The sequence below is a fragment of the Trichoderma atroviride genome, chromosome 5 (genome assembly GCF_020647795.1).
Source record: "Trichoderma atroviride chromosome 5, complete sequence".
NCBI classification, from domain to species: domain Eukaryota; kingdom Fungi; phylum Ascomycota; class Sordariomycetes; order Hypocreales; family Hypocreaceae; genus Trichoderma; species Trichoderma atroviride.
Genome location: NC_089404.1, coordinates 1,573,544 through 1,585,911, shown reverse-complemented (window position 1 = coordinate 1,585,911; position 12,368 = coordinate 1,573,544). Strand labels below are relative to the sequence as shown.

General features: G+C 47.7%; 4 protein-coding genes across 4 annotated transcripts; 2 read left to right on the top strand and 2 right to left on the bottom strand.

Moving 5' to 3' along the window:
* Nucleotides 1-2,000: 2,000 nt before the first annotated feature.
* Nucleotides 2,001-4,495, bottom strand: TrAtP1_009735 (uncharacterized protein). The gene has a single exon (XM_014091199.2). It carries the CDS (start codon nt 3,405-3,407, stop codon nt 2,076-2,078), a length of 1,332 nt encoding a protein of 443 aa, XP_013946674.2. The 5' UTR covers nt 3,408-4,495; the 3' UTR covers nt 2,001-2,075.
* A 2,396-nt stretch (nt 4,496-6,891) lies between these two features.
* TrAtP1_009734 (uncharacterized protein) lies at nt 6,892-7,855 on the top strand (the record flags this gene model as incomplete). The annotated part of the gene is made up of 4 exons (XM_014091200.2): nt 6,892-6,924; nt 6,977-6,995; nt 7,055-7,174; nt 7,239-7,855. The coding sequence occupies 4 exons, from the start codon at nt 6,892-6,894 to the stop codon at nt 7,853-7,855; spliced, it is 789 nt and encodes a 262-aa protein (XP_013946675.2).
* Nucleotides 7,856-8,664: 809 nt separating this feature from the next.
* Nucleotides 8,665-11,855, bottom strand: TrAtP1_009733 (uncharacterized protein). Its single transcript, XM_014091201.2, has one exon. It carries the CDS (start codon nt 11,725-11,727, stop codon nt 9,997-9,999), a length of 1,731 nt encoding a protein of 576 aa, XP_013946676.1. The 5' UTR covers nt 11,728-11,855; the 3' UTR covers nt 8,665-9,996.
* Nucleotides 11,856-12,060: 205 nt separating this feature from the next.
* TrAtP1_009732 (uncharacterized protein) lies at nt 12,061-12,225 on the top strand (the record flags this gene model as incomplete). The annotated part of the gene is made up of 1 exon (XM_066114403.1): nt 12,061-12,225. One exon carries the CDS (start codon nt 12,061-12,063, stop codon nt 12,223-12,225), a length of 165 nt encoding a protein of 54 aa, XP_065970499.1.
* Between the last annotated feature and the right edge of the window lie 143 nt (nt 12,226-12,368).

The following is a 12,368-nucleotide window of genomic DNA, read 5'->3' as shown; positions in this document are numbered from 1 at the left end:
ATAAGTAGACAATGAGCACTTCATCTCTCTAACAGGGATATTTTACACTTTACACGTGAAAGAGAGCTGCAGGGCCCCCATCAGACTCCTACCCCTCCTCGTATGGACACTTTTCTACCAGGACTTATAGCAGACACCATAATCCTTTGCGAAATCGCTTGTTTCAGCTGCAATGACGCGCGTTAAACCAGGAGAGCGACAAAGAGTGAGAGCACCAAAGGTCCGGACAGGTTGTCTAACATGCAAGTATGTACTGTCTCATGACTCTGCCAAGAGACAAATCGTGACAATGACGGCTCATCCAACTGTATCTAGGAGTTTGACATCCCCTTCTCAAAGCTGGCGTCTTTCCAACTGGCTCCGGAAACTAATCTTGGGTTCTAGTTCGCAAGGTCAAGTGTGACGAGAGCCGGCCCGCGTGCAGTCGATGTGAGTATCTCAGGCAATGAATCTCACATCATTAAACTCAGCTTTGACTGGAATTTGGGCGAGGCATGCTGAAATCGTCCCCAGGCACTTCCACTGGCCGCATATGCGACGGGTATGAAGCAACCGCCAGCCAGACGGCTCAAACTCCCCCGGTTGCGCAGCCCTTGAAGATCGAGGCTACTTCTCTCGAGATTCGCTCAATCGAATTCTTCGTTGAGAAGTCTAGGACGCAATTCGCGGCACTTTTCCAAGATGAATGGTGGAACACTCAAATCCTGCAGCTTGCATACGCCGAAGGCTCTATAAGACATGCACTTGTTGCATTATCCATGCATCATGAGCACTTCATCAGCAAGCAGGCTGAGGTCGAGCTTCAACTTGCCACGCGGCAACAAAACCTTGCTATACGGGAGCTTCTACTGCCGAATCAACAGTCGCTGACACATTTACATCCAATGACATGTTTCATATTCATCTGCATTGAGGTATGCTTGTTGAAACCTAGAAACCTGTCAGTGTGCTGAAGACCCTTCCAGATCCTACAAGGGAACCACGGAGCTGCGATCCATCTCTTTAAGCACGGTTGCAAGATGATTCAGGAATTGCAACAGCAGAGAGCACGTCGAACTTCTGCAGGCGAATCTGACATTGGCGCCTCTCTGCGGTATTTGGAGACATCATTCAATAGGCTGGCCGTTCAAGTGGAATTGGTAATGTTCGAGACTCTAATATGGCTTGGCGATTTGCTAATCTCCTTATAGCTTATCGGCGATGTCTCTCCAGAGCTTTCGCTGACTCTTCTGGGCAGCATGGGCAGCAAACCCTCATCAACCCAAAGACCCATCAAATCACTCTCTGACGCTCGGCACACTTTAACCAACCTGATTCTTTACAGCATGCAGTCGATATTGGGGAACTTTGAAAGGAGACAACACGCAAGAAGCTGTGTAAACAATTGGCTTGACTCATTTCATGAGTTTAGCGGCAGTCAGCAGCATAGTGGCGCTAAAGAAGGCCTTGCTTTGCTTGAGTTGCAAGCCAAATACTTACTCTTGATTCTTGACACGGCCGGCGGCGAAACAGCCGAAGAAGATTTCCTCAACCAGGACAGAAACGTTGAAAGGTTTCGAGAACTGGTCCAAATCGCGCCGCTAGCAATAGTGGGAAGGGCTACCGAGGATAGTCCTCTCTTTCATCTGGAGCTTGGTGTTGTCCCTCTCTTATACTCGGTCATAGCCCATTGTCGGCATCCTGCTATTCGAAGGCAAGCTCTGAACCTGCTCAAAACCCAGCATGTGCAGGAAGGGATCTGGAGCAGCGATCTAACGAGTAGAGTTGCTCAGCGACTTGTGGAGCTGGAGGAAGCAAGTCAGCCAATCCAACAACCGAGTGACATACCCGCTTCTCAGCGGATTACATCTGTTGCCGTTCACATGGAAGCGAGTCAGAAACGAGCGTGTGTTATATATACCGGCCAAGGGCATGAGCGGAGCGAACTGATCGAGTGGTAGCGATATTATCACGATGTGTCACCTTATGATGAATTTATGTTTTCTTGCTAGCAGTTGTATATGAGAAAGATTTTGGACTATTACTTCATAAGAGGGGATAACTGATGCTCTTTCTGTCCATCCTTGTAAACCGCTTTACACAAAGCTGTCTGATATCAGTCGCTGCAGACTTACATAGGTAACTATGAAGCCCCTCCGCAAACGCCAGAATAACAATCGTTGTAGCCATTGAATCCGCCATTCCAAGTATACTGGAGTGCCCCCCGTCCATGCATAGTCGCCGCTTTCCTGATCGCACAGGCAGGTTCGCCACCACTGGCTGTTCTGCGTATCGCTGGAGAGCTCACTGGCGAGATGCCACGCACCGTTGCTGTCTGGATACTGGCCCCCGACGTCGGCATCGTACTCCTCCCACTGAGACTCTGTGCCGTAGAAATCCATGCCGTAGTAGACGCCCGTGATTCCATCTTCCGAAGTCGTGCCATCTCCGCCGCATACGACCGTGTTGTCGGTGTAGATGTTGCCGCTGTCGTTTCCGAATCCATCACAGTTTCCGTCATCACGCTTGGTCATCTTCTCTGTGACCGTTCCAAATGCATGGTGAGACCCGAGGCCTGCTGTGCTTCCGGTGCCATTGACAAAGAACATGGAGACCGGGGCACCCAGCAAAGTTCCGTTGATGGAACGCTGGATCAGAAGAGGGTTTGAAGCGGTGCTGTTGAGCACGTGGGCCATGGTGATGATGGAATAGTTGCGGCCGACATCGTGCAAGATGCTGGCCTTTCCAGAGAGGGCGTTGCTGATGGTCCTGTTTGCCAGGTGAGGATGGAGGACGGACCAGTCATAGTAGCCAGCTTCATTACCGCGCTTTACACTTGGTAATCCTCGGCCTACATTGTCGACAACGTTGCCATAATCATTGTAGAAGGGGAGCAGCTGCAGGCTCTCCAAGTTGCCCTGATACGATCCTTCGTTTTTCCAGTCGTTCCACGCAGTAGCGAGATCCGCACGCCCGTCCCAGACAGAGAACATTGCGGAGATGATGCCAAATGAGTTGCAAGTATACGACACCCATGACGGAGCACTATTCCACCATCCGAGAGCCTGACATGCCAGGTTACCGAGTGTGATGCCAGACGTCCAAGACATTGGGTTGATGAAGACCTTGGTGGCTGCCCAGACAAACGACCACAGTCCTCGGCGTTCAAGGTTGTCATGGTCATCTTCCGTCACAGGCTGGGCATCAGAGCCTCCGCTATAAGTTCCCAGCACGATGGCTTCTCCATCACGACCATGCACTGGGAGGTGGCTGTGCAACTGGACGTGGAGTTCCTGAGGCAACCCAAATTCACCACTCGAGACCGCCTTGATCGGCTGATCTAGTGGTTGAATAGATTGTGCGTAGACTCCATTGTAGTTGGAGGCTGACAACCACAAGGTCAGCAATGCCAACGGCGTAGCACGCATTTTGGATGCTGCCTTTGGATGCTTTTGCTCGATCAAATAGAAGAGCGACGGTGATGAAGTTTGTAAAAAAGGCAAGGAGGTGGAAAAGGACTTTATGATCCTTGAGATATGCCAATGTTTTGAGCTTCACTGGCATCAACAGGCGTAGCGGTGGCCTTGTCTAAGCCTCGACTTCCGCAGAAGAGATGATTCAAAGACTCGGATGAGTCGGAACTGTTGTTTCTCTCTCTTCTAGCTCTTGTTCAAAATGACTAGCAAACCAGATATGCTTTATATGCTTCATGCTTACCTTAATGTGAGGTCGAGCACCTATAAGTCGAGAATCCATGACATCGAGCAACTGTAAAGTCCATCCATGAATTTGACCATCGAAAATGCCGTGTATCCGATTAAGCGAATATGTGAACAGAAAAAACAACATCCAATAGGTGGAATATAGTCTTATGAAGCCATATCGTAAGTCAGATGCAACTTTTCTTCCCCTGTATTAAGCATAGCTTCTGACTTCCCCTCATATCGTTCAGGCTATTTGCAGGATTGCCTTAGGGCTTACCACCAATCTTTTCTCACTGTCGAATAGAAGTGTGTTCGCGACAAGTGTAAGGAGTGGGTGCGACCAAGAAAGTACTCGGAGAAGAAACGGAGATATAGAGTGGTTGCATTTGCATTTGCTGACCAATGGGCGTTTTCATTGGCAAGCCAGGCTATAAATCTCACGGAACTGAAAACTAATCAAGCTTTGCATGCATAGTTGCAAGGCGTCTTTCTGCTATCGCATGGCAAGTAGTTCGAGTTATCGGTGAACATTAACTTCGCTGGAACTTCGCCGGAACTCTGCTGGATAGAATATCTCAACCGACAATCGGCTGTCCAGAGAAGCATGAAGTTGCGAGGCATCCCAAATGATAGCGTCGCTTATCGCTGTTATGCAAGCATGCAATAATAAGCCGTGTTGAAAACATGAGGGGTCAAAGAGGTAAGATGGTGCCACTCCTCCAGTTGCGCTTCAAGGAAGCCCTGTCTAACGCACGATACTGTATGGAATATTGCAGTATAGGCCAATCTGTCAGCCTTTATAAGCTGCGGGCGCTACTTATCAATGCAAAGTAGCGGGGGGTTCTCACAAACAACCAAATCCCCCATGTTATCTCCATATGCGGCGGGTTGCAACTAATTATTAATCCTTGTCAGAAGAGACAACCCAAGCTAGTGAGATAAAGGCAACCTAGCTATTTTAAGCGGAAAAAGTAGCATTATTTGACCTGTTTTAAAGCTTCGATAACCTTCAATACTAGGTTGAGTTCAAGAGTAATTGTAACTGTAAAATGATAGTTATCATAGTAATTAAAGTCCAACAAAGTATTACCCTAATTACAGTTAAAGCAGCAATTTGTTGATTTCCAACTGTGGCTAGATGGGAATAATAATTCTGCTGATTCTTTTTTCCTGCTTATGGAAATTTTCGAAATCTGACCCGGATTAAAAATTGATTGCATCCTACAATGGTATATATACCGAGCCGAGGTAGCCGATAAGGCTATAGAGAAGATTATTTACAACCATGTATCCACACCTTGTCTTATTACCCTTTCGTTTTTGCCACTTTCCTGTCACTCATATCCTCCATAGATATGCAAATAAAACCCGAGTTCACAAGCATCGCCGTTCTCCCCAGTGTACCTCTGGTGACTACCATAATCACGCACTTCATGCTCCATCATCACTGCGCCAGCTTTGGGTAGTACAGGCATGCTTCCATCTCACTCACATCTCATGCGCCCTAGTCGGTTTTTATTCACAATCCTGGTTCTATTTATCTCTCAAACATAAAGCAAATAAAGCCATCGTCAAGACAGCGAAATAATGGCCCACTTTGCTTTTGCTCTGCACTATGATTATTTCCTTGAAAAACAAATTGAACTCCAAATATGAGTCTGCAACTCAATATTGCATAGGTAGGGATATGCAGTGAAGCAGCCAGCTTGACGGGATAAAAATGACAGTATTTCTAATATATGCACTGTTAGTCAAGTCCTGAGCCAGGCTAGCGAGCGAATGTAAGCTCTTCAAGCAGTTTTGACTGGCTGGTTGAGTCTGCTCGGCCACATAGTGTCAATATATATACTTCAATAGTTTTCTCGGAATCATCCCTTTTTGCCTCCTAACAGGTGATAAGGCCGGATAGCCTAGCAGTTAAAACATAACTTTAATGTTCAAGAGGTCGTTCGTCCAACTGGCTGCCGACACTGCACCCATGTATTTAAAATTGCTACTCTACCCAGGAGATGAGAAGCCTGCAGCCGCATCGTGCCAGAAGCCAGAGCCAGTAAGAGCGAGAGCCAGAGCCTATTAAGCTAGTGGGTGTCAATAAATGTACCTCAATAGTCTTATGGGGATTATCCTTTTTGCCTATCAACACGTAGGGCGTTGAGCATCTGCCAGATGGGAGCATCCCCACCACCAGCGCTTATATAGATACAAATGCTTCCAACGTTGCTGCAACATGTAGAGCAACCAAGGTCTCAACATTCAGCATCTTGTCTAACGAATCGATTAGACGGCGGAGCTGTCCTAGCTGCATTGCTCGACCAAGACTGTTCATGACCTCATACACTCTGGAACAACATGTGTGGGCATGTGATTCGCCTATAGTCTGCAACAAAATGTAGAACCTGGGAACAGGCGCCAGCTGCCCTACTTCCAATGCACATGTATCCATGGCTCAACGTTTATAGTAGCAAGAAAATGCTCTATTTGAACAACAATTTGACTGATGAAGAACTTGGTGTTCATGTTTTCCAAATGTAATCTTTAGAAGTGTATGGAGACTGTATCAGTTCGCAACGAACAAACATACAGTCTTCCTACAATGAGCTACTAAAGGGGGACGGTGCTGAGCCAGGAAATATTAGTAAGTCTTGGATTAACCAGCCTTTTCTTCGCAGTAGGGTGAATACCGAATCCTATGTCGACGTACACGGGACCCCTTAACGCACTAACAAAGGCAAGGGAGACGGCGGATGGGAAAATATTACATAGCAGTAACTCTTCCAGCAAGGTATCCAAGTTGAATACTTGGTCTAGAATTGCCACCACCAGGTAGACGGTGTAATGAATCCTTACACTAAGTTAGACTTGGAGCTCAGCTGAGATTTGCGGTATATCCCGGAAAGTTGATTGGTCGGCGTGCCGCTCCCGGAGGTGTAGATCCGGCACGGCGCGTGATTGTTTCGTGGCCATGACTGTTACACAACAACTACCAAGCAAAGCGCCTGATGACGTTTATATTAATTCAGCTATCTGGCCAATATGAGTGCGTTCTATAATACAGAGCGCCCTCCCACAAATTATATATGCCAAATCAATCCAAACTGGCTCAGATTCACCACAAACATTACTGATTGCATCAATAGCAAGGATATACACTGCTGAGGGGGAGCTATCTAGCCCCATTTCGTCATTTTTGTGTAACAACATCGAAACAATGACTTACTTCTTGCCCGAGGCTTCTCAACAAGTAAGTAACCCTATGCCAGTTGAAAAGAGATATATACTTACATACTACGTAGACAGAGAAAGATCGACTTAGTACAATTCACACTACTGTCTTTCCTGGCATGGAAGTTGCATGGCTAACTCTGGATCAGACTACCAACACAACATGATGTTACACATTCTTGGCGGCAGGCTAGGACAAGCACCAGTTCACCCACAAGCTCAAGTTTTAGATGTAGCCACCGGGACAGGAATATGGGCCATACAGTATGGTACGCACGTCGTATCACTTCTCCCTTTTTGTACTTCTTCTTCTTGGGCTAATATTGAGAACAGCTGAGCAGCATCCCGACTCAACGGTGCTCGGTGTTGATCTTAGTATCACGAAACCGCAGGGCTTACTACCCGGCAACTGCCAGTTTCAGCAGCTCGATGCCGAGAATGGCGAGTGGCCGCCGACTCAATTTGACTACATCCACTTCGCACATGTGATTGCTTGCTTTGACGACACCAAAGCCGTAATGAAGAAAGCATTTGACCACATGAAACCCGGTGGCTGGATTGAGCTTCACGATCCTGAACTGCGAAATATTGCTGACGGCGACTCCGCCAAGGGTACTGCTGTTGAAGAATGGGTTCAAATGGTTGTCAAAGGCGGCAGAATCGTTGGGCGAGATATGCTCAAGTCGGCTCACTATGAGACGTGGCTCAACGAAACGGGCTTCGTTAATGTCCAGGACGCCAAATTCCCGCTGCCATTTAACGAATGGCCAGAGAACCCCAAACTCAAGGAGGTTGGCGCCATATACAAACATAATCTCTTGGGATTGGTTGAGAGTCTCACCAAATTCCTGACCCTAGCAGGGTTGTCCCACACAGATGCCAAGGATCTGAAGGAGCGTGCAAAGAGGGATATTCACAATCCGCAGATTCGCTTTGCCTTTGCAGTGTAAGTCTGTTGATGTTTCGCATGGCTCAAATGCCTGTTGACGATGGCTAACGTTAAGCTATGATAGTCATGTTGTGTATGCACAGAAGCCGTTTAACGGCATATATGTGCACTTATAAGCGGATTATAGCATAAGTCATATTATCATGTGTGGATACTAGCAAATTTGATTTCAATAGAAAATACACATAACTATCAACAAAAGATGTGGACTAGATGGTGCTTTCAGCTCGATATAACCTGGCATTTGAGTGTTGCATTAAATAGTACAGGTCATCGTCACTGTATATGAATGTATGCTATACCCTCCACTCAGGGCGAAAGAAAACAGGTTATTATCCAAGTACGGTGATGTAGGCAGCATTTATAAAATCAGATCGATTCAACATCGGAATGACAAACGATGGATATCATGCCGGCTTATTGATAACATGACCTCGACCTTGGCGCCTACGTTAAACGAGGATCTTTTCAACATCTCGATCGCGGCTTATACTCAGATGCTCACTCGTGTCTCACCACATTTCTCATCGCCTTTAACCGTGCCGTGCCGTGCCGCGCCGTGCCGTGCCGCGCTTCTCCCGCTTCAATAACTTGTTTCTTGTTTCTCCCTGCGTAAGATCCACTACAATGCAGCTCTTGCCGTGCCGTTCGGGTCCGCCGTTGATCTATTGCCAACAAGAATAGTCACGTATTCAGCTCTAAATTTAGCTTGGACTCCAGCCGGCTTGTTCGCCGGGAAACGATGCACGAATAAACGACAGATAATGCAGCCAAAGTATGTCAAACAACTAGCCCGTAAAAGTTATTGTACTAGGAAATTATGAGGTCTTTTTAATTGAGGCTGGTATGCCGTAGATGCTAGTTGTAAAGTCAACAAGCATCGAAACTTATATCGTCGAGACGCACCACACCGCTACACGCCAGGAACTCGAGGCCGACCTGGCACTCATTCTCGATGCACTAAAGGAAATCAAGGAATCGGATGCCACTTTGCTTCACAAGGCTACACTGCCAAATCCCAAGTCCCTACCCTTTTGCACGGACTCTTGGTCCACTAGTGGGCTACACAGGCTAGATGTCACGGATAAGAGTTCACCTAGACCGATTATAAAGAAATAGCTACCTAGGCCGTGGGTTGGCCATTCAACGCTCTGTCTAGTCCAAAGTCGGTAAACGGACACATCAGAACACGGGCAACGAGACACTGAAAATCTAGTCCTCCAGAGAGAACATCTTCCATGAATGCGTGAAATGTAGTGTGGAACAACAATTTCATAACTACGTCCACATTCCGCTTGCCCAAACATCTCACGAGACGGGAGATGTAGATAGATATCTCGACAAAGTCATGCAAGATTGCGAATAACATCCCAAAAGCGCGACTGAGCGATAAGACATGTAGATAAGCTGATAGAGTCTTCTTCTGCTTAACTGCCCAGGAGCAGGCCAATCCAATAGAAGCAAACTCTGCACTTGCCTTTGCGTCTGTAGATAGTCGCGCTCTGTTACGATCTTGGTAATGCCAGGTGGTCGAACAAGTCCAGTTAACAGGGCACAATACCAGACCAAATGACTTGAGTCTGATCATCAATGGGCTCTCAAGAGAGACACTGCAAGCTTCCGTTCATTGCCAGTAGTGCGCCGGTGTCGCTCGTCACACCTTCTCCGGCTCAGCCATGGAGAAGTGACAGCCAAGGCTGTCACTGCCGCCGCGCGACGGGAGAGAATTTGGGACGCAGACAGTGAGAGACTGACAAAGACAACTCTTCAACAGTCACCGTCTTCGGGTAACTAATAATGCTGAGGGAAAGCTTACAGCAAGAGATCGAAGGACATTTTTCTCATCCAGCTTGGTTGGCAGCCAGAGTTGTTTGGGATGGTTTGGAAATGTACCAAAGTGGTAGTGCGACGGTGTATATTGGCGTTTTCGACTCCTGGCGATCAGAGCTGAATTCATCACAACTGCCCGACTTATCTGAGTTCGGTTTCTTTTCTTCATCGATGTGTTGTCAAGGCTCTGGATCAGTTGGATAAATCTTTCCATGACTTCATAAAAGTCTTGACCGATTCGACGTCTGTCTTCTCTCGCAGCACTGTCTTGAGGAGTCTTAGCTCGTGGATTGAACCACACATGTGGCCTGTTCAATCCTGTTTCGAGTCTGACTCAATGGTCTGATAATCTTCTGTACCAGGTGAAAGCACTCTGACCCTTTTGGTTCCGTCGGATTGCGCCTTGGCCTTCCGCTTTTGCTTCATCTTATCTTCCTTCCTTCGCTTCTCATCCCATACAGGCTGCCAGGCGGTGCTTGCAAGAGCTTCGGCTGCACTTGGCCGCTGCTCTGGTTCCCAGGCAAGCATTTGGTTCAAAAGAGGAGCAAAAGGCCCCAAGGATGAAAGTCGTTTAATCCGATACTGCACTTGTCCTTGCATCTGTAGATAGTCGCGCTTTGCTACAATCTTAAAATTATCTGGTGGTCGCATAAAGGTATAAAGCCACGAAGTAGCCAGTGCCCAGATGTCGAGTTTGGCCTTATCTAGGTCTGTTGTTGATCTACTATTTATCTTCTCCCAGGCCTCAGGCGCGATGCATATACGAGTTGTATCATGCAGCTTTCTCTCCGTTTGACTCATAGAGAGCGACAGGACAGCCATTTTGGTTGAAAGAGCCGTCGTAGTCGTATACAATTTGTGTGTTGTGTTGGCCAATACAAGCAGTGAACTAGGCCGAATATTCCCATGGACAAGGCCTTGTTCATGCAGCGCAGAGAGACCCAATAATGTCTGATGAAAGTATGCAAGGCGCGTATCTGCTTCCAACTTGGTCCAAGGAAAATTCAGAAAACTGTATCCGGCTAGCGGCATTGAATAGAAGGTGTATTGGCATTCATCGAGCATCTCGGTGTTGGACGCATCAAATAGGCACGGAGGAGAGGTCTGATGAGAACACCAGATATCGATAATTCCAAGGATCCCACTGTCCTGTGCGTCTCTGCTCTGAAGGGCCATCTTCAACCGTTCGACAACATACTGGCGTGTCTTGGACGCCTCTTTGTTCAACAGCTTCTTGACGGCAACCGGCTGTCCTGTATGAATGTCGACACCGGTGATGACGTTGGTGGTAGGGATCTTGTGGTGAAGCCAGATATTCCATGAAGTCTCGTGATATGGACTTGGCATTGGGATAAAGTTGAACAGACGTGAGGGATTAAGTCCGTGGAAGTCGCTCTTGATAACCTCGTTCATATGAGTAGTAAATCTATCGAAATTCTGTCGAGTCTGTGTAACGAAATTAAAAAGAAAACGATAGGGACCAAAACGAAGATAGTTTCGTTCTCTCCGAAGGACGCATGTCATTGCTTTACCCCATTCGTCTAAGCGGAGGGTCAGGTCATTATCGTGCATATCGCCTTGCTCGTAGATGACCGGCCGATCGCAGACTGTCATAAGCCTGAGTACGCCTGAAGTCGGATGGAAGGTGATGTAGGCGTGGAAATCTTTGATGTAGTTGCGAATTCTGTGAGAAGCCGGCGTGTCGCCTGGAGCGCAGAGAAGAATGTCTGGGTTGGTGTAACCCAGGCCTTTCTCAGCCAAGGTTGGAGATGCACCAGCGCCAATTTTCCATCGCACCAGTTTATATGATTGTGAGTTGGCTTGGGAATCAGAGGCTGAACCGGAGCCATTGTCATGTGAAGTAGAGGTATCGGACAATAGGGGTAGCGGTATGTGATAGCCAATAGTATTTCCACTGCTGATGAGAGTTGGCGGTGACGCTTTAGTCTGAATGAGCTCGAGCAGGAGAACGGCTGCGTCGTTTGCAGCGGTGAAGGTAGCAAATGGAATTTCACGTGGTGGAGAGCTTGAAGCAGCCGCCATGGCGCTTAATTCACCGGATGCGCAGCAATTCGGTAAGTCTAGCGACTCTGAAGGTGCCTGTAGTAGTAATAGCAGCAGTAGCAGCAGTAACAGTCAATGGTAGTAATGACAGCAGTAATATCATACGCTGGGAAGTCATCACAATCACGGGGCCGCTTGTCTGTCGCGTCTCCATGTTGAGCCGCATCCCGTTGCTGACGCGATATCACGTGACTTTGAACAACCTCATTCCACCTAGCTCCAGTGTCACGGATGACATCTCCTCTCATTCTCAATCGCAACAAAACCACAGAGCTTTGATCGCGCTATTCCGTTACTTTGCCTATTGAAAACATGGCCAAGCGAAAATCCATCACGAGTCCTTCTTCGCCGCGCAAGAAGGCCAGGCTAGACCTGCCGACCGATACCCCGAGTCTCGAGATATCCAGTGACGAAGGAGCATCTGCATCATCACCTCCGACCCCCCTCACGACGCGAAAAACGCAAGAGAACAGATAGTGTTTCTACCGATAGCTCATTAGAAGAGTCAGGCCCAGGCACCAGCGCGAAACGAGCCAGGACACAGAGCCCAGCCAGCGAAACGAGGCATTCACGCAATCCGGGTTTTGAACCATGGCCAGCTTGGGAAGATGATCCAGATT

Excerpts from the sequence above, each read along its gene's own strand:
- TrAtP1_009735 (XM_014091199.2), bottom strand. The coding sequence starts at position 3,407 with ATGCGTGCTACGCCGTTGGCATTGCTGACCTTGTGGTTGTCAGCCTCC.
- TrAtP1_009733 (XM_014091201.2), bottom strand. The coding sequence starts at position 11,727 with ATGGCGGCTGCTTCAAGCTCTCCACCACGTGAAATTCCATTTGCTACC.